The following is a 25547-nucleotide window of genomic DNA, read 5'->3' as shown; positions in this document are numbered from 1 at the left end:
AGAAACATACAAACTAGTTTACACAAACTAACAAGCTCGCTAGCTAGTTAACCTAGCTGGCTAAATAACCTAGCTTTAAAGCCATTGTTGCTGGTGAATATTGGAAGACATCTTTTTGTTCGTGTGGGAGACGCAACAAACTGCGTTTTATTGACATTATTCTTAGATACACACTCTTTAAGTGTTGGCATTCTTTACACGGCTTGGTAAAGCCGCCGTTTATGTAGCTAGCTAGGTTAGCTAAACACTTGACTGGCTAGCAGGCAAACAGAAAAGCTAACGCCCCGCATTCTCTTCTCATATTCACGGTAAATACTTTCGATGTCTTTGAAAATACGCTTATTAAACGTTGGTTCGTTTTTTTGTAGAGAAATAACGTCGCATTTCGACGTAAAAAATAAATTTGGCTGTGGAAATTTGCGTATTCGTCAACTACGTGAACACACACGACACTAGATACTCAATGGCTAAAGCACTGCCGTGAATAAGGACTACTTTGTGGATGAAGAGCCTTTAATCACGTCAGAGATTCGAGGTATGTGCGTCTTTTCCAGTGGACCATAACGCAAACGAATTGTCAATATTATGAGGTTCTGTTATGAACTCCGTACTTCGGCATTTCCGAATTTGCAGTCCATTATATTATTTTGGCTTCAGTAACCGAGATTTGTAATATATTTTCATTCTATAGAGAACGTCCGTACCCTTTTCAAAGCTGTTGGTAGCGTCCACTAGAACACCCGGGATGGCTTTCAGACGGATTGACTGAGCAAACAGCCAATCAAGGTGCTTCTTCAAGGAAGCAACGGCAGAAAAAACTTTTGAGCCAATGAAGTTCCAGAGTGGGCGTGTCTCGGTCGGGACTGAAAACAATCAGTGAATTGTGGGAAATGTAGATCTATGTGAGACCCTTTGTTATAGGTCAGTGAAGAGTTGAACTTCAAGTCCCAAGATATAGCAAAAAACCAGGACTAGCCGCATGCGCCCTTTACGTGGGGGAGGTAATAAATTCACAAGCAACACTCGTCTCCGTAGCAGAAGCGAAAAGGAGTTTAGAACGGATAGAAATGTACTCGGTGCTGTTAAGAAAGCTAGTTGTAAACGGAGCGGAAGGAGTTAACATTAACAGTCTCAAGTAGCATAATAACTAAAACGATAGACTTGAGGTAAACGGTGAGTTTTATTCGATCGTGACTTTTTGGAGTTAATTCGTTGATATGATAAATAGCATTAATTCAAATAGAAATATTAATTTACTGTCCACTTTTTGAAACTGTTGTTTTTTTTATTAATGTAAGCTGACGCTTTGTTTACAATATTTTTTTCTTTTCGTTATGTCTTAGTTTGGTTGACTGGTGAGTTTTGAAGAAATCTGTGCGATCATCACTCTGATCACAAACTTCTATCTCCTTCAGGTGGGAGTGTACAGTTATGGAGCTGAGTAAAGACGACGCTGCTCCGGAGGCTGGCGATAGGGGGCGCCAGAGAGACGACACGCATAGTGTCATCGCGGAGAAACAAGTGCAACGAAATCCGCCGGAGTTCTGTCCCGGACTCGTCTCCGGAGACACGCACCCCATGTGCCGCGCAAGGGAGAGGAGCGATCCGGAGCCTAAGCCTGGCGACGCTGCCGGTGACGACGGAGACGCGACTGAAAAGACGTCCAGTAAAGCGCAGGGCGAGCGGGACCCCCGGAATAAGAGGAGGTCCGGCTGCAGTTCCGAGGGCGCACCGGACGGCCGCCAGGGCAAGAGGAAGCATCGGCGGCGACCGTCTAAGAAGAAGCGCCGCTGGAAGCCGTACTTCAAACTGACCTGGGAGGAGAAGAAAGAGCTGGACGAGAGGGAGAGCGCGCGCGCGTCGCGGGTCCGAGCCGAGATGTTCGCTAAAGGTCTGCCAGTGGCTCCCTACAACACCACTCAGTTCCTGATGGAGGAGCACGACCGAGAGGAACCCGACCTGAACACGGAGCGCTGCAACCGAAAGTCTTTCGGCGCGAGTCGGTCAGAAGACACGGCCAGCGAGGAAGACTTCGACCCTGAGGAGGACGAGGAAGAAGAAGGTGAAGGAGGAGAAGGCGGCGAGAGCGACGGCATGGGCCGAGCTGGGGGCGCAGGGGGAGAGTTTCTGCAGCGGGACTTTTCCGAGACCTACGAGCGGTACCACGTAGAGACGCTGCAGAACATGTCCAAACAGGAACTGGTGAGGGAGTACCTGGAGCTGGAGAAGAGCATGTCGCGCCTGGAGGAGGAGAACAACTGGCTGCGGCTCGCGCGGAGAAACCCGGCGGCTCCGGGCGAGAGCGCGCAGCGCGTGCACGAGCTGGAGAGCGAGCTGGAGAGACTGAGAGCGCTGAACAGCGAGCTGCTCTTTCACAGCCACCAGCACACCGCGGCACGCGCCGTCAACGGCTCTACCGCCTCACAGCCCGAGAAGGGACACGCCGAGGGTTCGGGCTCACAGTGACGGACACACATTCGACATCTTTCCTTGTTTCTTTTATCATTATTATTTTCCTCCTGATTTATTATTGTCCGTTGATCTTATCCGTTGTCTTACTGTAAAGCTACGGTAGTTAATAATGTGATGTGCTTTTCGGCCAGAAAGGTAACGTTCATGGTTTGTTTTGTTTTTCTGACAAGTTTTAAATATTGAATTTGTGTGTGGGGTCCCATTAAAAATGGTTAGTTCATTGTAAAGTAGGTTAGTTTTTTTTTGCACACGTGACTGGATTTATAAAAAAGAGAAGAGGGGAAAAAAGGACTATTTTGGTTTTAGAGTTAATACTTCTGGATCAGTTACGTGTTCATACTGCACGTAGGGGGGGGGGAACAACATATTGTCATACACACGTTTGTAAAGTTTCCCATAAAACGTGTTTTTTGTCCCATCAATCCCGGTAAATGAGCTGTTTGGTATTTTTCTGCTGGTGCACCTGATATTCTGCTTTACATTTATTAATGCATGACCAAGGCAGTATGTGGGCTAATAAAACTGTGGAAAACCGTTACTGGCATTTGTTTTCATCCAAATATATCAATTAAATTATTTATTTATTTATTTATTTTTTAAAAGGGTTTATTTCACATCTTACCATTGATGCTTTTTTTATAGATGGACTTGCAGGACAAGGCTCAGAGTTTAATAACATACCGGTCACATCCTAATCTGAGTATTTCTGTGCAAAACTAACAAACAATGAAATAAAGGCCGTATTGTGGTCGTGTGGACTCAACATTTTGACACAGGCCTACTATTTAGTGCAGTAGTATGCAGTGTTTATATGTGGCCTACTCAAATCTTGCCTTATCTCGTCTCATAGTAACATGATTCCCTTCATCATCATATTTAGTCTGATGCAGAAAAGCTTCCTTCTGTTTCTCGCTTCCTTTTCTGCCTCTCTTATTTATCAATGCAGGTCATGCTTGCGAAATGTCTCTCTATCTATAATGGATACAATTCAATGCTGTAATCTCTGTGCTTTAGGATTCCAGTGATGCGAAGAGAAATGTGCAGTCATCACAAATGCATTAACATTTGAATAGAATTTTGCATCTGCGTCTGTTTTATCTGCTGTCACTCTTTCTTTCTTTCTTTCATCTTATTGATCTTATTTAATAAAGTACATCCACCTCAGCTCTGGAATGAGCTAGGCTATATATTTCACAGAGAACTGTCCTGGAATATAAACAGCTGTCACTGACCGTCTTCCTAAATGTCTGCTCGTTCGCAATGTTAGTCTGTATTTGTCGTGTAAACTCTGTTCAGTGCAGCAGGATCCATTTGCCTGTAATGAATGTCAATACCAGTCTGTCTTCATCATGTATTTTCTTTCATCTCCCTGATGTTCTCCCTTTGAAATGAATACATACATAGAAATAAGACATCTTTTATGTAACAGTTTAAAAAAAAAAAAAAAAAAGAATGGACAATTCAGAACAACCATGTGTCGTTTGTACACGGAGGTTAACTTTGTAAAGCTTTGTACAACTGTTACAAAAAAATATATATATTGGTCCACGTGATCACCCACATAGTGTATAAATGTACACGCACAGGACAAAGACAATATAACACACAGGACAGACATGTTAGCTCATACATGACATGACATGAGGTTGGCAGTAATAACTGGTCAAACAGAATTAAAAAAGAAAACTGTCATGGCGGCTTCTCGAAGCCACCAGAGGAGAACAAGTGTTGTAGGGCAAAACACAGAAGAGAAAGAATGAGATTGATTGGCACACCAGAGCTGAAGGTAAGGTTATGTCATATTTCAGTGCAGCTGCTTTCAGCTGTTTTTGCCACAACCGCTCCGCGTGTAAGTAATACTGTCATTTCCACTCGTACAAGGGAAGACTGTGTTTATTTGGGGGGGGGGGGGGGAGGTGCGGTTGGGGGGTGCAGGAGAACAAGACACGTTTGTGAATCACACCAGACCCTTTTTAGCAACGCATGTACGTGGTGTGTGAATGATGAATTATGAGTGGCAGCATGTACTGACTGTTATGGCTACTCCACAGTTCTCTAATTGCACCTGAAGTCGGGAGCCATTTTGTGTTTGGTGTTGCTGATAAGGTGCAGTGCAAAGTCTTGCGGATGTGCAGTGAGGATCCTGCTCTTTCAGCTGAAGTGCCCTCCTCGAGTTATTTGTTGCACCGGTGCAGAATGCCGAAAGCTTTTATTGCATAAATGGTACGTGAATGAAACACTTGCTTTCGGCATGGTGCAAATATGCAATTAATAACCGAAATGGATTCATCTCTAGCCAAGCTTTCCTTCATTTTTAAGACTTGAACCTTCTGCCTTCACACGTGATATTTGAGTAGTGTGCTTTATTTGCCTTCAGTGTGTTAATGCATTAGGATTCAGGGTGTTTAGATGTCCCTGTTTAGCCTTCCCCACTATTCCCCACCACTGTATGGCGTCTCCAGTCTCTCCGCCTGCGGCGCGTCTCTGGGGAAGCATGTCGCCGCTGAGTCCCTGACCTCCACAAGTCGTTGGCAGAGGAAAGGAAGTTGGCATGTACCTGACTCAGCCAACTCGGCTGGACAGAGGGGTCTCTGCTGGGGGACATGGCCTGACGCAGCCTCTCTTGGCCGCGCACAAGTGAGGCTTTGACTCGGGCAAGACCCACAGCCCGCTCCAGACCTGGTTCCTCATATAAAGAGCGAGGGCGTGCCCTCTCCCCACGCAGCTTCTTACGGCTTGCTGAATTGACCTGGCTGAGTCTGTGGGCATCGCTGGAGCAGGGGGACGAGGGAGAGCTGGCTGACTGGTCTGTGACGCTCTGCGCTGGAGAATTCTGGTGGGAATAGAGGAAGCTGCGAGGCCGCTGTGGCTGCTCTTGCCCTAACTGTGCCCTCACGCTGACATCCACTCGTATACCATCGTCCTCTTGCTGGCTACCTGTACTCTCCCTCCCTTCTACCTCCTGTTCTCCTCCCTCGTGCGCTTCCATCATCCGTTTTCCTTCTATATCCTTTTCATCTACTTCTGTTGTCTGACTTCCTGTGCTTTGCGCCGCACACCCTATCTTTCTCTCCTCATGACCTCCATCCGTCTCATTCCCCACATTCTCGCTCAGCTCTCCATAGTTACTGGCTTTCACAGGCTCGTGCTCGGAGTCCTCATCGCTACTGCTGTCTGTAGTGCAGGCACTCCGATGCTTCTTCCTCTTCCGGGTCACAGCAGATATGATGGACAGGGGAAGGAAATCCTTGGCGCTCACATCTTTCTTTGAAATCGTAGATCCCTGCCACATAGAATCAATCATGTTTAGGCTTCACAGGTCACAGTAATGTCACACAGTGCTGATGTTTAAATAAAGAATGTAGAATGTTACCTTGGATTTAGCTGAATCGCTGTTAGTGGAATCTGTGCAGGTGGAGAAAAGAGAGAAGTCAGGAATTTGCAGAGCTGGATAAACAAAGGTGAACTGTCTGTTCAATATGTTCCATATGCTTGATTAAAACGTACTTTTGAAAAAAATGTATTATGGCATTCATTCATATTTTCCTATATGATGATGACTGAAGATCTGAAAGGTTTCTTCTATCATTGCAAAAAATGATAGCAAGTAAAAATACACGGTGTCCCAAAAGTCTCCATACACAGGGGAAATGAACACTTTTTAGCAAAATATCTTCAGAAAATTTTAGTTTAGATAGACAGATAGATAGATTTAGTTGCCTTTGAGAAAAGAAGAGCGTATTGAAATCATTCTCGTGGCTGGATCGGGAAACTGCCGCAAGGCTGTGATGGACATTAACGTGAAATACGGCGAGCACATCACACATGACACTGTCGCCTAACTTATTAACCAATTAAAAAAAAGACTGGAAGTGTTGTGGACCGACCGAGAAGTGAATGTCCACGAACATCCACTGACAAAGGCTCAACCGACACAGCGCTGGCGAACACAGACCCCTATGTATGGAGACCTTTGGGACACCCTGTATATTGAATAGATTATATTTTAAACAAATATAACTTTTAACTTGATCATTTTAAAGAAACCTAAGCTTATTAAGCCTCTTTCTAAATATCTTTTACTCATTTCAAGCATGAAATTGTCATTATTCTAATAATAAGACACTTGTAATCTTGAAATATTTCTAGAAAATATATCTTCAAATGAACTTCGTGTTCTTGTATATGTTATATAATAATCTCATAACGGGAAATATTAGATAACTTTTCCTTTATTCAAAATATCTTTACTTGCTAAGATATCATTTTTGCAGTGATTGATGCCTGACGTGAGTTTACGTTAAATTGACCAATATTATCATACATATCATTGCTAACTGAAAGGTTTATTATGCATGACTACTGGACGCTGCAGATCCTTTAAGCATCCCAAACACACAAACACAGTGTTAGGTGTAAATCCTGCTCCTACCGCAGAGTTTGCTCCACTGGCACAGCTAGGATCAGAATTAAGAGAGGCCCCGAAAAGAGACAGAAAAAGAGACAGAGAAGAAGTTGGCAAAGAAGAGTTTATGGTCAGATTACAACAAAGAGGAAAAATAAAACTAGTGGAGTAAAGTACACAAAGCTTGGAAAAGAGGTAAATGTTTACAAAGTTAAAGAACTTAAGTGGCAGAGCACCTGAAGCAGCAAATGAATCAAGTAAACTGTAGGATGATTCACCTGAGGCGTCCCCCAGTGGCGCTGTTCGGCCAATGTTGGAGAGGAGGTGGTCGATATTTGGAATGGGCTGCTCGTCCCGTTGGTCTTCAGGGGTCTGTAAAACAGAGAGAGCTCACTCAGATATTAATCCACATGCCAGTCCCAAGGTTTTGAAGAACACTGATACAGCAACGCGGCAAATTCTAAGAATAGTCTAATTTGATAAAGCAGTCTTGCTTGGCTTTGAAACTGTGTGAGTGATCTGCCTGAGAGCTCTTATTATTGTAAGCAAGCACTTTCATTATAATCAGGATGCCCAGCTCTCACAATACAACAGTTTTAGTGAAAGAGCATCTATTAATCTCCTTCCACATATGCACTTATCAGGGAAATGAGTGGTAATTCATCTGGAAAAAGGTAAGTCAGAAAATAAGCCAGAGACAAAATCAAAGATGTGATGATGTGGCAATCAATCAGGATGAGAGCTAGTAGATCATTTCCCAGGAGATTATCTCAAAGGCACCCTGGTGAACCAATATGTTACGAGGAAGGAGACTGTCACGTTAATGACGATTTATCCTACTATGCACTGACAGTTTTTGAGATGGCTGATTAGCACCGCAAAGAGACAACATAAAAAAAAAAAAGCCAACAAAGAAAAAGAACAGAACGATTGTCTAGAAACTGGAGCAAATTAGAAATAAAGGAGAGGTTGACCATTTATGCTGTGGGTGAAACAGTCCATCAAATTGAATGATACACTCATAGATGCGGACATTTATGAGCAAATCAGCAGCAGAGTCTCACCATGTAGCATGAGCGGGATGAAGATTCAGGTGTGAAACAGATGTAAGTGTTTGTTCTACGTGGAATTTGTTGTACATCATATTCTGTGTGAATACACTTCCAAGGCTGCTAGCTTGAACGAACGTTACAGATGAACGTATGCTAAATTGTCCGGCATTTTCTAATGACCGGTTCTGCCTTTTATGAAGAGCTTTGGTTGATCTGGTTTCAAGACCGGTAAAATGAGATGAGCTGGCAGATGAGAAATGAAATAAATCTAAAGATGCCTACAAATGCACAGCATAAACCAGTATCACAGCTTTAATCTGTTTTAGATTAAAAGCTTTGCACCAATGAGCCCAAACCAATTGTGTAACGAGTGTACTGTTTTTGCAATGGCTCGGCTCCTATCTGCCAGGTAAATGTACAAAACAGACAGACAGTACCTTCTCATCTTTATCCATCAGCTCGTCAGTGAAGAACCAGGCGTGCTGCAAGAAAGAGAGAGTCAAATACAATTCAAGAGACGCATCCATATTTTGACTAGATTTGTTTAAAGTAAACAGATCATTTACTTGAGCTATTATAAATGAAAATATGTCAAGGATTTTAGAAAGGGAAGGGAAAGAAATGTCAAAGCATCTGGCGCTTACATGCAAAATGAGAGTCTCCACAATCTTATAGCGGTCAGGCATGTGAGTGACCATGTCTGTCATATTGTCTTCTGAGGTACGCACAAGTGTGGGACCAAACACAAGAGCAAGGTTTCTGGGCTCCATCTAAGAGAAAGAAAGAGAAGGATAGACACAATAAAGAAATGGCATGAGACACAGCTGTCAATAGCTCATGGAATTCAACATGTTAGTACACTGTGAACATTTATTAATGAAAATGCCTCAATATGTGATGTCCACATTTTTATATTTTATTACCATGTGGTGTTCCACCAGGGGGCAGTGTCACACCGACTTTTCACACCTCTTATTAGGCCTATGTCTAATTATTCGTGAAGCAGGACACTATAAAATAATTCACAAACTTTCACAAACATTCAAGTTCATACTTGTACAAATGTGTATAGACATGTCTACACACTGTGTATTGTAGGCTAATAAACAAAATGGGATTCAAATAAGACAAACACACAAGAGTCTGATAGAAACTGTATGTAACTAAATGATGTAAACCGTAGACCAGGCCTACATCCTACATGCTATAGCTGACAGGAGCTGGTCTAGTTTATTAATATGGAATATTATTAAATCTTGCATGCAGAAGCTAGGTCACACGGCTGTGATTTGACTGATGAAATCAAATCAAATAGAACATTGTGATCTCTATGTAGGCAGCTCATTAGTGCTACACTAGATCTTCCTCTTCAAATGATTTGAGAGCCTCTCCTGCCTGAGGCTCTCATGTGTGATGTGGTACTGCTGATGTATCCAGAGGCGGATTAATGCACAGACTAGCCAAGGCTGCGGCCCACAACAGTAATCAGGGCATCCAGATATTGTCATTGGGCCAGAACTCAGTTGGTCTGTTAACATGATAAATACTTCATGATTTGGTGGATTGGTTGAGTTCATAGTTTAATAACTTTTTTTTGGCAGATTAGACTTAACTTAATGGCTAAATTAGTGTACTGACTAAATGATCAAACCCTGAGTTCACACTGCATGTGTCGTGGAACAACAGCGTGCTTCATTTTTATCAGGAAATCCGATGCAGACATATATATCAGTGTCAATTAAACATGATAGATTGGGACAGCTGTAATTAGACACCATCACTGTTTTTGTCCAGAGAATCACTAACTAACAAAAACATTTTTCCTATGCAACTACAAAATTATGACATCTTTGTAGGTCACGATTCCCAGATAGCAAAAGTGATGTGGCCCACACCTGACACTTTCATCTGGCCCACATACTGTGTGGAAAGATGGCACTTGGGCGGTCCGCTCCTGTTTTGGGTCAGATTTGGGCCACAAGCAAGTCATAGCAATGCCGCATGTGCCACATTTTTGCCAAAGGTGGCCCACATTTGTTTTGTGATATTTGGGCCATATTCACTATTTACCACATGGGCCACTTTTGGGTCACATCCAGATTACACATTGTCGTGAGCGCCTCTTTGCCTAAAAAGGCCCACTTGTGATTTGGGATATTTTGGCCATATTTGCTATTTTACATGTGGGCCACTTCAGGCTCATATCCATTTTGTCCCAGCCAAAAGAAGGCCAGCAGTGCCGCATCACTGCCTGAAGTGGCCCACATCTGGAAGTGCACAGTGTACAGGAAATGTGACTGTGTGATTTCAATAAATTTCTATGGAGCTCAGTTACCTGACCACCATTGGATGTGTCGTATGTATCACACCACTAATATCTGGATCTGGATACTGTTTTTATAGGATGCGAATGATTAATCGATTAATTGTCTTTAATAATTTAATCGATAAAACTTATCGATGGTCGATTAAGCAAGATCATCATTAGAGTGTGTAGTTTTGACGCGTGTGCCGTCTCATGCGCAAAACACGTGCAGCAGACACGCGAGGGAAAATGAAGCGAGCGTGCCGTAGTTACGTTTGGGATCATATTAGTTTAAATGGTGATAATGTTCACTGCAAACATTGTGATTGTGTTTTAAAACAAAATACAACAACAAGCACCATGATATACCATAGTGGACATGAAACTACACAACCAACAATAACCTCCATTTCAGCTGGGGGAGAAAAACTGGAGCTCAAAAGACAGAAGGAATAACTGAACTGTGTTAAATGTTTGCAAATGACATGCTGCCTATCGATAATTGATCAACAGTTGAGAGTTGATCGATTTCATTCAGACGGACTACAACATCCCGTCAAGAATGGCTTCTGAAATGGATTAGCATGTCATCTAACGGGTACGTTTAGTTTCTGAACATGTAATATATAAATAATGAAATGTTTTCCATGTGAGGTATGTAAGTCTCAACTTCAAGCAGGACCGCCGAAATAATAACTAAATGATGTAGGCCTGTAACATGTTATGGACATTCATGAGTAAAAGTACGCTTTCTCGTATTCTCCGAATATGCACAATATCCTGTGCACATTTGGGAAGAAAATAACACACTTATATTAACAAAACAACTGATTTGTTCACATGGACGCAAGCAATATGAATAGACTCACATGCACTTTGTTGCCAGAGTGTGCATCTGATACGGCGTTAGTGACACATTGTATATTATAGTCATTATATTTGGTTATTAACTAAGTCACTTTATAAAATTATCATAATCCCATCGATTCATTTTACAGTCCTACTAGCCTATTATCTATAGTAAAAAACCTTTTCTTTTGGTTGAGGAAGCTGGTGTTTTCACACACTGTCATGCCGGTGGCTATATGTCACTGCAGTAGACGTATCTTGCGGTATAATGGCTAACAATTAATCGATTAATTGATCATTAATTTAAATGATCGACCATGGAAATTTGTGTAAATTGACATCCCTAGTCCAACTGAAATGTTATGCTTAAAATGAGTAGGCCTTTATGATTTTATTTGTAATAAAATAAATGATGAAGAGCCTGCTCCGTCTGATGTTGTACATGGCCAGAGCCAAAAACCTATTAAACATTTATATTGTCGTTCTACAAATAATGAGTCTAATTCGCTGAGTTTATTTTGACTCGTATGGTAACCAGTGACACCCCACCTTATTCTTCTCTGAGTGATCAGCCACTCGCTTAAGATGGCTGATCAAAAATTTAAGTGTGTGGTAGCAATGATCAGGCAAGTCACGAATCTGTGAAAGAGACACAGAAAACACAATAAGACAACATTACCAGGAAAGTAAAAAAAATAATTAAATATGCAAGTGAACGCTATTAATGCTAAAAGGTCATTAAGGAAATGCAACATCTCTTTAGCACTCCGCAATTACAAACTGTATCTTCCTACCAGTTTTCTCATTGTCTTCAACCGGTCTCCAGCGTCCTCTAACCGATTGGCATAGATGAAATCATTGTATTTGTCTGAAAGCAGAGGGCAGCAGTGAGCAATGTGAGCAGACACACTCCTACACACAGTGAAATAAGTGCTGAAATATGACTGTAGGGAATTCATTTACCATCAGTGAAAAGAGGTTCTGGAAGCTTCCTAAAGAAAGACTTAAGGAGACTGCTGATTACATTCAGGTCCTGCCATCTCTGTGGAGAAATAACACATGTGAGACTGGTGCCACTTCTCTGGCTTACTCTGTATCTGTCTGTCTGTGTTTCTCACCTCTTCAGCAGTGTTGATCTCCATGCCCTTGTTGAGTTGGTCCTGTAGGGTGGACACCATGGCATTGTTCCCTGGCACTCTGTAGATCCCTGTATATTCCAAACCCATCTCTTCCACCAGGTTGCAGCAGGTTTCCACTATCAGAGGCACAAACTACAAAACCAAAATACATCCAATATACTTTACTGCCAATACAACGGCTGGAATATTTCCAACACTAAATTGTTCAAATTTACCTACCAAAGCTTTTCATTTCAATTTTATTCAACTCAGACATTCAGCTTAACAGACATCCTGATCTAGATTCCTAATGAGCATGTCAGAGGGAAAGTAGCAAGGAAAAGCCAGAGATGGAATAAAGAATAAACATTGAGACGAACCAGACTCAAAAGGTCCTCTCGATAATCAGAGCAACGAATTTTGCCACATAAGTCTCTCTTCAGTGTTACTTCACTGTTGCACATCGGCTCACCTTATTATTGGCTCCCGGAGGGCAGTCCTCAAGTCTAACCCCAAAGGCCTTAGGACCTGCTTTCTTTCCTTTTTTCATAATGTTGATACTCCATGTAGCCTTAGGGGGACTGCTCTCCTCTAATAGAAAGAGACAGAGTGTGGTTAGGGACACATTTAACTAGTCACTTCTTTGCTGTGCAGAGATGCATGCTGATTCATGTGTTCTCCAATATGACTGTGTAGGACTAACCTTTGCTCTCTGTCTTTAGGGATCGGTTCACTCCTGAGCTGCTGTCCGTCTTTGAGAGGAGAAATGGTTGCATCATCCTGTGGACTCTGGGAGAAGTGTCTGGCTTAGTACCTGTTAGGCTGTTGTGGATGTCAGAAAGACATGATAATAAGAGATTATGTGCATGACAGAAACTCACACTGCAATATGTGCTGGGTAATATGACCATATAATATGAATATCGCAATAATCTTGTCTGAAAACCCTTTCCTGGGATATTACAGGTATCATCTGTACATCTATAACACTGACCAATTGCACTTCTTTTTCATAGGACTTGAATATATAGTATACTGCATACTGTGAAAATACTCTCAGGATATGATCATTTTGCCATATCTTCTATCTACCCTGCTGGTTTATACATTATTTCTATAGTGGAGTCACACTTTATCAGTTTACCTTTGTTTCCTGTAATCATTTAGTTTCTTACTGATGAGGGCCTGTCTGGAAAAACCAAGCTCCTATGAAAAGATAAATACTTCATTAACTAATACTTAATATACATATTACAAACATTTGGGAAAAAAACATTACAGACCATTGTTGCTATTGGAAAATATGATATATATTCACTGAGCACTTTATTAGGAACACTATACTAATACTGGGTAGGAACTCTCTTTGCTCTCAAAACAGCGTCAATTCTTCATGGTATGAATTCCACAAGATGTTGGAAACATTCCTTTCAGATTCTGGTTCATGTTGACATGATTGCATTACCTAATCCCTGCAGATTTTCAGGTGCACTTTCATGCTCTGAATCTCTCGTTCTACCACATCCCAAAGGTGTTCTATTGGATTCAGATCCGGTGACTGGGACGACCAGTGAAGAACACTGAACTCATTGTCATGTTCATGAAACCAGTTTGAGATGACTTTTGTTTTGTGACATGGTACATTATCATTCTGAAGAAACTATTAGAAGATGGTAAATTGTGACCATGAAGGGATGTATATAGTCAGCAACAATACTCAAATAAGTTCATTTAATGATTGATTGGTATTAACGGGCCCAGAATGTGCCAAGAAAACTTTCCCCACACCATTACACCACCTCCACCAGCCTGGACTGTTGACACAAGGCAGGTTGGGTCCATGGATTCATGCTGTTGGCGTCAAATTCTGACCCTACCATCTGTGTACCTCGGGAGAAATGTAGATTCATCAGACCGGACTACGTCTTTCCAATCTTCAACTGTCCAGTTTTGAACTGTGCCCACTGCAGCCTCAGCTTTTTGTTCTTGGCTGACAGAAGTGGAACCTGATGTGGTCTTCTGCTGTTGTAGCCCATCTGTCTCAAGGTTCGGCATGTTGTGCATTCTGAGATGATTTTCTGTTCACCACAATTGTACAGAGTGGCTAGCTGATATACTGTACACTTTCTGTCAGATTGAACCAGTCTGGCCATTCTCTGTTCACCTCTCTCATCAAGAAGGTGTTTCCATTGCAGAAATGCTGCTCACAAATGTGTTTTTTTAATGGCACCATTCTGAATAAACTCTAGAGACTGTTGTGTGTGAAAATCCCAGGAGATCATCAGTTATAGAAAAACTCAAACCAGCCTCTCTGGCACCAACAGTCATGCCACGGTCAAAATCACTGAGATCACATTTTTCCCCATTCTGATGGTTGATGTGAACATTACTCGAAGCTGCTGGCATGTATCTGCATGATTTTATGCACTGGACTTCTGCCACTGATTGGCGAATTAGATAACTGCATGAATGAGTAGGTGTATCTGTAGGTGTTCCTAATAAAGTGCTCGGTGAGTGTAGATTAGCATAGAGGTGAATGATGCGTGGCTGACTTACTTCGTTGTCAGTCTTGCTGTTCTCACGGATGATGCGGATCCAGCTCAACATGTCGTCCCGGTCCTCTGCCTGCAGCAAGTACTCACAAAAGTCCTGTGTGGTGAGTCGTAGTGTGTGTTTCCTCTTCGTCTCGCTGTAAGCTATGTCAATCAAGCAGCCACGGATACTGATGGGCTGCTCATCCTCACCACCACCACCACCACCACCACCACCATGGCCTAATGACCCAGCTCCATGGAGCACTGCCTCACGCTTGTCCTTGTACAGAAAGAGTGAATGGGAGCGGAGCACAGAGAAGACCCGTTTCCATGGCCTCATACCACCACCAACTTTCTGTATGGAAAAGACAGAATCACAGAAATGCTGATAAGATGTGCTGCATAAGGTTTTTACCACATTATCTCTAAGTGTGTACTTTGTAAGTGTGGCTTCAGGCTTTCTCACAGGTGCTCTTAAGCTCTTCTGCAAAATGTGTTGGTGGCATAATTGCATGCATTTCCTCATTTGTAAGTCGCTTTGGATAAAAGTGTCTCTTAAATGAATAAATGTAAATGTGAATATTCAGCTGAACTGACTATATCAGGTTAAAGTACTCTCTCACTAACTTCTCTCAGGCACCATTATTAGGAATATACTGCTGATACTCACCAGTCTTTATCAGCATGTACAGTGGATAATTTTATGAGGACATGGAAGTCTGTTAAGACCGTTGTTAAAATGTTAATAACATTGCTAAACTTAATATATGTCAATAACAAATAGCCCTTTCTCTTCATACAGGAGGAATTTGGAAAATATTTATGTACAATATATATACTAATCTAAGCTGTGTCAATTAGTACACAATCTTTCCTTGTTTGCTTTGTTTGCACTATTTGGCTGAATTAACCAATCAGTAGGGAGGAGTGAACATGAGTCAGACCTTGCCCTTCTCTGTAAGGATCTGTTTGTAGTGCAGCCAGCCCTCTTTTCTGATATCCGTTAGCGTGATGTTGCCGAGCTCAGAGGTGGAGTGGCGTTTGGAGCGCGCTTCCTCTGCCACTCGCAGACTCTCGAGGGACTGAACAAAGAGATACCCACAATTATCCACAGAACAAATTTACATTCTGGGCAAAACAAGTCTTCTATATTGTGAAGGATATCGATGAACTTACACCCTCTGTAAAAAAGCTTTTGACTCTTTTTGGTAATCTCCTGTAGAGGGAATACAACATTAGAAAAAGAAAACATCAGTTAACTGCTATTTACATAATGTGATGTATATATTGTTTGATAATTACTGAATTATTATTATTATTATTATTATTGTTATTATTACATAGTAATTATTGTGAAGTACACTGACAAACAAAGCAATATATGCTTATTACACATTTAAATTCAGCAGGTAAACCAGAACAGACTATGTCTCTAAAACAATCCTCCAGCATAAGGGTCTTAAACACTCACATAAACACACGGCCATCATCTCTGAATGTGTTCAGACCCTCATCACAAGACTTGGAGCGCTCAGTTGTGATGGCCAGCAGGTAGGAAGAGCGACGGCTGTTCTTGACAGTGCCTGTTCAGTAAATAAAAAGAGAACGAGGATCTATGAGGTAAAGGGAAATATACATAAATATAAGAACTACAGACATGAATGTGATTTTTCAAAAAAAATCTAGAGAAAATCAAGCTGCATATATTTTTTTATGGGGATGACTAAGTGTGCAGTCATGTGACTAAATGCTAAACTGGCATCAGGTGGGTCTGATGAACTTGCCTTACCAGTCATTAGCAATATTTGCCAATGTTTGAATGAATGCCTGTTAAATTTGCACCCTGCAGTTGCAAGCAATGTGAAATGGAGGAAACAGATGATGGCTGTTAGAAAGGGAAATTGAAATGGAAATAAACAGCAGATGGTGGACAAAAAGCATGACAGGAGAGAGACGGACACATGAGCTTGACAATAAGAGGAAACATTCGGTTTGAAGAGTCTTGTGGCATACAGCAGTGTCAAAACGACAGGTGGAACAGTGATAGAGACATGGACACTGCTGATGCTCAGGACAGATGAAAGGTGGAACGCACTGGTGGAAGATGAACTGTGAAAGGGAGACAGGAAGAAGCAAGGCAGATGCTAACAGTTAAACTGATGCAGTGGACCTAATAGGAAATAGCAGGGCTCAAATAACCATCAGTCGGGACAAAGATAATCAGACAGGGTGTTAGTTGAGGAAGCACTCACTGCAGTCTGTGTCGAGGAGATGGGTGAGAGGGGAGGTAAGGGAGGGAGGGACAGGGCTGCTGGACAGGATAGGTGCCTGGCATAGGCTGCTGGACACCACAGAGGATGCGGGCACGTGCTGGGCAAGCAGGTCTACACTGGGGCTGGTGGGCTCATCTGTGAGGAAGGAGTAAAAATGATGGGGATAAAGGGAAATTAAGGACAACAAGGGTGAGGTTTGCTGAGGAACAAGACACATCCACTCCAACTGGCTTAATTCTCACAACATACACACTTTCGATAGCAATACCTAGCTTAAACTTTCATGCAGTATGTGAGGAACAACGGAAATTACAGTAGGTGAATTTCTACAATCGATTAATATCCATTTTTTATATGGTAAATGTAGCCCCTTTCTTTAATGATACTGTGAGTGACTCTTACATCACTGCAAAATCCTCGAAAAGTGTACTGATAATTTTGTATTCATTAAGAATCTTTATTTCTGAGACGTCAACCGATAAGAGTCTTCATGACTCATCTAAACATGCTGTTACATGATTGTTAGGTGTTACATGTTGCTGCTGCTGTGGTTGCAGAACTTTTTATGTTCCTGTCTAGAAACCTGCAATAATAGTTGCTTTAATTCCATCATATTTACAAAGCCTAGAGCCAGTGGTATGTCCAGGTTTATAGACATGGAGTGGCAATAGGGGACAGGTGGGGGAGTGCGGGAGGGAGGGGGTTGCAAAATGAATAGCCATGTACTACAATTACATTAAGGTGTTGGCTTTATAGCTGCTCTGTAGTTCCTTATACTAATTATATTTATTTTCCAATAATGATTTAAATCAACATGGGCTAGATACAATTCATTTCGTCTCCATTAATTGCATAGGCGTGATAGTTGTCTAAGCTTAGCTTAGAGTTAGGGCAGCAATTGGGTTGGTAAAGCTTACACTGAGGGTGGCAGTTACCACCTGATACCAATCATCTGGCCATGCCCTTGCATTAGACTCCCGCATTCAAAGAGATTTTGATTTAAAATCAGTATAGATCCTTATAGTCATATTCCTTTCTGTAGAGTGTTCTCACAAGTTCTCTGAAATTTGTCTTACAGTATAGATATTAGATATTAGATCATATTTCAGTCATCATACCCTGATCTATTATTAGTGAAAAAGTAAATATTTTCCTCATTGACTGGGAATACTGTTAAATACTATCATTTAGAGAGTGTAGTTTCCAGTAGACTGTCATAGGCAGATTTCAGATTAGTTTTTTTAAAACATCATAAAATTTTAACAATAAGATTTTTCCAGAACAAGCTAAAACATGCAACCACTGGGGAAAGGTGACAAGCAAGCAACCATTGGGGAGAGGTGCTCCTATACTGACCTATAAAGGGAATGGAAGCCAGGGAGTCCTGCTCCACAGGCAGGGTTTGCAGGTTGCCATTGGACCGCGCAGGAGCCGAGGCAACAGGAGGTTCGAGTAGATCCACAGGCACAGCATAGTTTGGGTGGCGCATTGCGTGGGGGGTACTTTTGCCATAGGGAGGCTTTTGTCTGAGGACTACCTCTTGCATCTGTGCATGTACAGGCTCCTCCACTGTTGGTCCACTATCTGAGCTTTCCTTTGCAGAGTTCTGCGTCTCAGCAGTGGAAGACATGGACAGAGGGGATGAATCTCTGCCTGAAGACGGTGCACTATCTGGGGGGCTAGTTTTAGGCGTGGTAGTCCAGCTGAGGTGAGGACCAGTGTAGGAGGAATCTTTAAAAGAGTGAGCCTGCTGCATGAGGTGGCCTGCTTTGCGACAAAAAGAGGGACTATAGCTGCGGTAGCCCACCATCTGGTCATCTACTGTCTGTGTGGGCAAACATCTGGGCTGGGCTGAATGATAAGACTGAGAGCCTGTCTGATCCTGGGCATGGCTGAATCCCCGGCCCAGGGGCGGCACATCTGCACAAATTACTGCATGTTGATTGGTCAGGCAGGGCTGCTCTTCTTTTCTGACTGGCTGACCGCTCTGTGGGGCACAGGCCGACTTCTCAAAACGAGGTGAAACCAATGCAATGGCCTTGTCCAATTTCTCTAGCGAGCGCCCATGGCTATCGTATTCAGCATAAGCAGGCAGTAGATTTTCTGAGCAGGAGAGGTTTGATTGATGCGCCCCAGTCATACCCCATCTACCCATCCAACACGAGTCTATGTAAGGGGACTGGTTGACTCCCGTGGCTGTCCCATAGTGGCATAGCAGTGTGTCCTGAGAGATGCTGCGGTGGTGGTGGGACATGCCTGGGCGCTCTGTCTGGCTGTGGTACCATTTAGCCAGGGCCTGGTGACACAGCTCACTCTGCGACAGTGGAAGGCTGCCCTTCCGTTGGTAGGGCAGTGAGGCTGAGGTGATGGCCGCACTGTGGTTGGCAAAGTGAAAATCCAGAGGGCTGATGGCTATGGTTGAGGAGCGAGCACGCTGGTTATGAAGTGTATGGCGGCTTGGGACATCTAAGCGTTGGCCTGTACCCGCAGTACTGTCACCCATGGAGCGGCTGTCTATGAGACCAGCTGACCCACGCCTGCAGTTCAGGTTGCCAGGCATACCGGAGGAGGTGGGTTTGCTGCGAGGGTAGAAGATTGGAGGAGGCTCTGGAAGGTTTTTCGCCCCTCCGCTGTATGGTTGATTCCCTTTCAGATAAGCATCTTGAGAGTATGCCTGTGTGTGGAAAATACAGAAGCAGATTTACACATGTATGAAAAGATTAAAAGAGGAGGGGCTAAAGGAGAAAAAAGGGTAAAGGGTAAGACAAAGCACTTTTTTTAATAGCAGTAGCATTATCATACAACAAGGCTAATCACTAAGTAGTTGTCAGTATCTTATCTATCTCAAAGACAAAAATGGAAATTAACGCAGTGGGTATCTGGGAGAGAAACAGGAGAGGAGGATGAACAGCAGAAAGTTATACTCACACTTACCAACTGGAGTACATCCTCATCTTTAGGCATAATGGAAAGCTCCAGCACACTCTTACTACACAAAAACACAATTGTCTAATAAGCACAAATGCATAACTGAAGAATGTTATCTGTGCAAATACATTAGGCAGTAAGCATATATCAAGCAAAGCACTAGTAGGCTGTGAAACTCATACACATTCCCCTACCTGTTTTGGATTAGTGCTATAACCTGAGAGTAGGTTTTCCCCAGAATACTCTCTCCATTTACTTTTACTAGTCGGTCTCCTACACACAAAACACAAGAACACACAGACACACATTTAATACAAACAGTGGACTGCATCTTGTGCGTTATTGAATATACTAGAGCTTTAGTATATCCTACCTGTGCAGAGCCCAGCCTGGTGGGCAGGACCCATCTCTTTAACGCTCTTCACAAAAATAGTATCCATTGGCTCCAGGCGACCCTTATGATTCCCTGAGGAAAACAGCACAATCTAATTTAGAGGCCCACATAAACACACTCCGTTGAAATGTTATGTAGATGAGAAAAATACTGTAATCACTGCTGAAACTAACCTTTTCCATTGCCATTCTCTACATCCTAGAAAGAAAAAAAAACAAATACAGAGCCATGAGTTGTTCATGTAATATAATCTATGTACCAACAGAGGGAACCATTGTGCACTGTCAAGTGGTAAGGTCATAAACACAAGCTAGAGTACAGTTCATATTACTGACTAGACTAGCTAACAATAGCACTGTGAACACCCAACCACACTAATAATTGCATACACAAACACTGTCACACATAAACAAGGTGTACAGGATAACATCCAATCCCTTCATCTTCAAAACACACACACACACACAAGAGCTGAGTGGTCAGTCTGGCTGGATCTGGCTGTGCGCAGGCTTTGGGGCTTTGCTGACACATCTCATTCCTGACACACGCACAAAAGCAGGAGGCTTTAGAGTCAGAGAAGTAAGCGTCTATCTGTCCTGACCCCTTTACTGCTACCGGAGTTGGGGGACAGGAGCGCACTGCAGGACACAGGAGTGAGGGCCATAGCGCACAGGGAGATTATGATTAAGGTCTTTTTTTCTGCAGATTGCTTTGAACTCGTGAACTCTCATGACTGTCTGAAAGATTGAACCTTGCAACTGCTGTGGCTGAGGTCAGGGGTCAGCAAATTATGTTATGCCAATAGCAAGGGAGTAGTATGAACATGAATTGCAACAATGGGAAAAGATCAGCTATGAAAGTGCCTAAACATGAATTTCCAGATATCATGCTGTGAAGTATTATGGTACATGTCCACTTGTACAGCAAAATACAGTATGGCTTGCCATGGACAGAAAAAGCTCAGCAGAGCTCAACTTTATGTGAATAAGTCTGTTTGTTATATCATGCTAAACCAGTCTTGTCAAAGGTAGACATCTTCTGAGAGGAAAGACTTTAAATTCCTTTTTAAATAACGTACAACGCGGAACACCTACTTTTACTGCATTATTTAAAACAAGAACTCGTGCTTACATAGTTTAAATAATATGAAAAGCATTAGGTTACTAGCTAATAATAGCTGTGTGAAATTAAGCAAGCAAACTCAAGTAAAAGTTTGACTCACAAGTAAAACACACTCACGCCTCATGTCTAGAATTTCAGCTTATTTCATTGTAATCTTTCATATTAAATATGAATGCAAAAATAGCAAACCGAGTATAAAATTGTTTACTCCCCAAACACATTTGTTATGGTTCATTATACAACAAGTATTTCCAGTCCACTAATTTGATTGGACAAGTGGTGTTCCAAGAGTGCTCATATTTAGTATGACTGCACTGGGACGTTTCACTGTTTGGAAAACTCTGCTTGTCTGTGTTCGCCACGTAAAAACAAAACAACGTTACTACAGGAGAGTTAGCGAAATAATCAGCAGACACGGCAAGCGATACTTTTTTCGTGAATGTAACGTCCGTCTTAAAATAAGAAAGCTCATCAGATGAGGGTGAAAATGAAGAAGGGAAGCCAATTTCACCAGATGCACTTTTAACGGGAATGTACAAATCATTGTGAGCTTGCTAGCCAACTAGTCAACAGGCTATCTGTGAGTGTGGCTTCTTTGGGATCTATTTTCAATCGCAGAGTAAAAATAAACAAATTATTGGGAAAAAAAAAAAGCCATATTGTGTCCAAAATGTCAGTTACTCGATATTCATTTCTGCTGTATTAAAGCAATCGTGCTGTTATACTGACTTCCAGCACATTTTGTATTCAGTATAATATACCCTCTTGCTTGTGCGATATTGCTTAAATGTTGTTCACTTGATTTCTGTAACTACAGCCATGCCTACCAGCAGCAAATAGAGAAAGGCAGTGTGGCAGCTTGGGGGCATGTACCTTTATACAACAATGACCTTATTGCTAATAGATTTCATGTGGACCTGTGCTGCATTACCTTCACAGAGGTGTGGAGGGCAGATTCTGGTGGGTACACTATGAAGTGCCGCAATGTAAACCCAAAGCCCTGAGAGTTCTTCTGCAGGACCACTGTACGAGGGCCCTTCCACGCCACACCTTCCCTGGACACTGGACGTGCATTCTCATTGGACAACAGAGCTCCATCTCTTGGCCCTTTTGCCTAGAACACAGCAGAATTGAAATCATGTTATGAAACGGTGAACAAAAACACACAAGAACCTCCCCAAGAGAGTATAATGAGCTGTATTTTCTGTCTGTAAGATGTCCTGTACGTGCAGACGATTCATAAGCTTGCCTGGACCAAACATAAAGCATGATGCGGCTCTAGAATTAGCTTTAGTGGTGGTTTCAAGAATACACTGAGGTGACAGTAATCTCCCCCCGCCCAGTGTGAGGGCACGAAATCAACCCCCTTTCCTTTTCACGCTTGAATGAGGAATGTCTCAGGAATGTCTATTTTAAACATTGATGCTATAATCAACCACCACATGGGACTTACCAACAATGGCACGGGGCAAAAGTAAATACAGTGGTTCCTGATGTGGAACAACAGGAGCGTTAATACATTAAACACTCGCACGCATTCTTACTCTCACGCAGACAAAAATGCAAAATGTGAACATAGGTCATCCTACACTATAGGTCAGGTATGGAGCAAGGTAGAAGCACTGGAACAACGAGAGCCTATTAAATTCCGAAAATACACCTCGCTCGGAACAGGGCAGATGTATTTGACAGATGGGCTACTGATTTGGCCTATTCATAGTTTTCATAACGGATGTATTGGCTTAAGTTGCTCATCACTAGAGCTAAGTTAAATCTGGGGTGTACAAACTTTTCTTGGTGGGGGCTAGACAGAGAAAAAAAAAAGGCTACAGGCCACAGGTTCCCTGAATTAACATAAATATATTATATATAGCATAAATTAACATAAAGAAGGTCCTACTTGATTACCATCAAGAGCCTACATGATTACCATCACTAACAGTACATTATTATTCAAGTGCGTTTTAAAATCTTTCTGCTGAATAATTTGACAGCAGTGCGTAAAGCTTTTGAAAACACTGAAGTGTGCGTTAGCTTGCAGTACTTAAACTTTTTAACTTTTTTTCTTTGTATTTTTGATTCTTTTGAAAGAAAACTGATTAACTTTTGGATTCCCTGTGCTTCTTAACATCAGCAGCAAGGGAAGGCAATACAGTGGCTTAAGGCTTTAAGCTACTGATCAGAAGGTTCTGAGATTAAATCCCAGCACTGCCAAGCTGCCACTGATGGATTCTTGTGCAGGACCCTTAACCCTCAGATGCTCAGTTGTGTCCTCTCTCAGTTGTAAGTGGCTTTGAATAAAAGTGCCAGGCAAATGTAAACAGACTGGTAGTGGTTGGTGTTTCTCCTAGAGCTCACTCATCTGTCTCGTGCACCCACCCTCTTCCTGTCTCTCTGAGCTCCTCTCCACATCAGCTCACCCCACCATTCCATCACCTCACACGCTGCGCTGTGCCGCGCTGCCCGGAAAACAACAACAGGAAGTGGAAACATTGAAGCAGGAAGTGCAGTACCTCCCTTAGTTAGCCATTAAGGGGATCCTTTACTCTCTAAAAATACTCCTGACTAATATGGAAAAGCTCTCAGCTTTCTACTATACAGTAAGTCTTATAAAAAGACTTCCTAGAAGACTTGTCTCACCACTTCCTTAATCCTTCTTTGTCTATTCTGTCTTTAGCACCTCTTCCTGCTCTAGTTTCGCCGAAATGTGTCAAAGTCCCAGAGTCTCTGTGTTCTCATTAACCCCTGCATCCACAGATATATAGATCTTTACCAAATGGCTTAACACAGCCTGAATGAATAGAAATGAGAGAGAGAGAGAGAGAGAGAGAGAGTAAGCAGAGGAACAGAAATACTTAATATCTAAAAAGAATACAAGATGATAATATGTTGAAATGGAGCCTCTAAGGATATAAGAGGGCAGGAATTTGTGCAATGCCTATATACTCGGGAGCTGATGCAGAAACAACCGATGACACAAAGGCAGAAGAATGAGAAGGAATGGGAGTGAGGTAAGTGCTGAGTTTAAATGAGTGGATTCCTCTCTGAATTTCAGCACTAGGTATTTCACACCAAGGTGAAGATAAACATACACACATGAGCGCAAGATTCCAGGACACCAGAACACTTACACACGTGGACACGTATCACACACACACACACAAAATATGCGAAAGGGGTTGGGAATCGACATTACATCGCACTGAATTATGGGATCGTTCCACGATTTTGGAAGGGTTAGACCACGTTACAAACACGTCGTTCTTAAACGCGAATCGAACAAGAAGGGGTTGTAGCCTGTCATGCTATGATGATATGGATCCCAACAAATTCCCAAACAGAGTGGAATAATGATCTTAATATGCTACTGCTTCTTACATTACCACACATCTCTGATGTTGGGCCCTAATTGAACCCCTATTTTTTGAGTAATCAAAGATGTTTAAGTCGCTTGAAGCCTAAACGGTTAACTACTCAGACCTGCAAAGCTACAAGGAGCTAAATTATGATAGCACATTCATTCAAACTGATGAATGCAGCTAATGTTATAGTTACAGTGACCTCACTGTTCTCCACAGTGATTTTAATGTTTCACCATTAAAATAAGCATATATGTTTAAGCACATCACCATACACTTAAGCATAAACATATAATTAACTTAAGTCAGTATTCTGTACTTTTCAGTATAATATTGATGCCAGAGCACTGACTAACTCATATAGATTATCCATAGGACACTGCAACATGGCATCACATACGCAAGCCTTATACTGGCCAAAGTACTGTGATTTCTTTATCTCTTTGACAAACTAATCTCACAAAACAATCACACAAATATCTATATAAAATCTGCATCCAGTCTCTTTCTTTATTATTATTATTATTATTATTATTATTATTATTATTATTATTAAATTTGCCTCTTCTCTAGAAAGCCTTTAAAATCATATAATAATATTACATTTCCATATACTAAAATGTTATTTTCTTTTTTTTCCTCAGTTAAATCCTAGCATTTCTGACCTATTCAACCCATTTTTCTTTGGGATAACCAACGACAGCCTGACTTGCACATATTCAGCAAGCACACAAAT

At 42.0% G+C, this 25547-nt stretch overlaps 2 protein-coding genes across 5 annotated transcripts in view; one reads left to right on the top strand and one right to left on the bottom strand.

Moving 5' to 3' along the window:
- Positions 1 to 635: 635 nt before the first annotated feature.
- Positions 636 to 3010, top strand: hexim1 (HEXIM P-TEFb complex subunit 1). 2 transcript variants are annotated; one of them, XM_053639028.1, is made up of 2 exons: positions 636 to 1166; positions 1416 to 3010. In XM_053639028.1, the coding sequence occupies exon 2, from the start codon at positions 1432 to 1434 to the stop codon at positions 2464 to 2466; it is 1035 nt and encodes a 344-aa protein (XP_053495003.1). In that variant the 5' UTR covers positions 636 to 1166; positions 1416 to 1431; the 3' UTR covers positions 2467 to 3010. The 2 variants fall into 2 exon arrangements, with proteins under 2 accessions (XP_053495003.1, XP_053495002.1); XM_053639027.1 differs by having other exon boundaries at positions 636 to 1173.
- Positions 3011 to 3873: 863 nt separating this feature from the next.
- The window catches only part of arhgap23b (Rho GTPase activating protein 23b), a 38366-nt gene continuing 16692 nt past the window's right edge, over positions 3874 to 25547 (bottom strand). For 2 of the 3 annotated variants that reach the window (XM_053639005.1, XM_053639004.1), the window contains exons 2-24: positions 22384 to 22566; positions 20504 to 20528; positions 20310 to 20402; positions 20131 to 20209; positions 19937 to 19997; positions 18365 to 19682; positions 16988 to 17143; positions 16207 to 16318; positions 15912 to 15951; positions 15680 to 15817; positions 14758 to 15090; positions 13346 to 13407; positions 12905 to 13023; positions 12674 to 12792; positions 12202 to 12354; positions 12047 to 12125; positions 11878 to 11951; positions 11633 to 11722; positions 8574 to 8699; positions 8367 to 8411; positions 7156 to 7249; positions 5846 to 5877; positions 3874 to 5755 (exon numbers count right to left, since the gene is read on the bottom strand). In XM_053639005.1, the coding sequence (XP_053494980.1) occupies positions 4892 to 5755; positions 5846 to 5877; positions 7156 to 7249; positions 8367 to 8411; positions 8574 to 8699; positions 11633 to 11722; positions 11878 to 11951; positions 12047 to 12125; positions 12202 to 12354; positions 12674 to 12792; positions 12905 to 13023; positions 13346 to 13407; positions 14758 to 15090; positions 15680 to 15817; positions 15912 to 15951; positions 16207 to 16318; positions 16988 to 17143; positions 18365 to 19682; positions 19937 to 19997; positions 20131 to 20209; positions 20310 to 20402; positions 20504 to 20528; positions 22384 to 22566 (4395 nt within the window). In that variant the 3' untranslated portion in view covers positions 3874 to 4891. The remainder of the gene's footprint in view (positions 5756 to 5845; positions 5878 to 7155; positions 7250 to 8366; positions 8412 to 8573; positions 8700 to 11632; positions 11723 to 11877; positions 11952 to 12046; positions 12126 to 12201; positions 12355 to 12673; positions 12793 to 12904; positions 13024 to 13345; positions 13408 to 14757; positions 15091 to 15679; positions 15818 to 15911; positions 15952 to 16206; positions 16319 to 16987; positions 17144 to 18364; positions 19683 to 19936; positions 19998 to 20130; positions 20210 to 20309; positions 20403 to 20503; positions 20529 to 22383; positions 22567 to 25547) is intronic. The other variant, XM_053639003.1, reaches the window with a different exon arrangement.

This window comes from Ictalurus furcatus, chromosome 13, assembly GCF_023375685.1.
Source record: "Ictalurus furcatus strain D&B chromosome 13, Billie_1.0, whole genome shotgun sequence".
Classification (NCBI taxonomy): domain Eukaryota; kingdom Metazoa; phylum Chordata; class Actinopteri; order Siluriformes; family Ictaluridae; genus Ictalurus; species Ictalurus furcatus.
The sequence above is the reverse complement of the archived record's forward strand: the minus strand, read 5'-3'. Positions and strand labels throughout refer to the sequence as shown.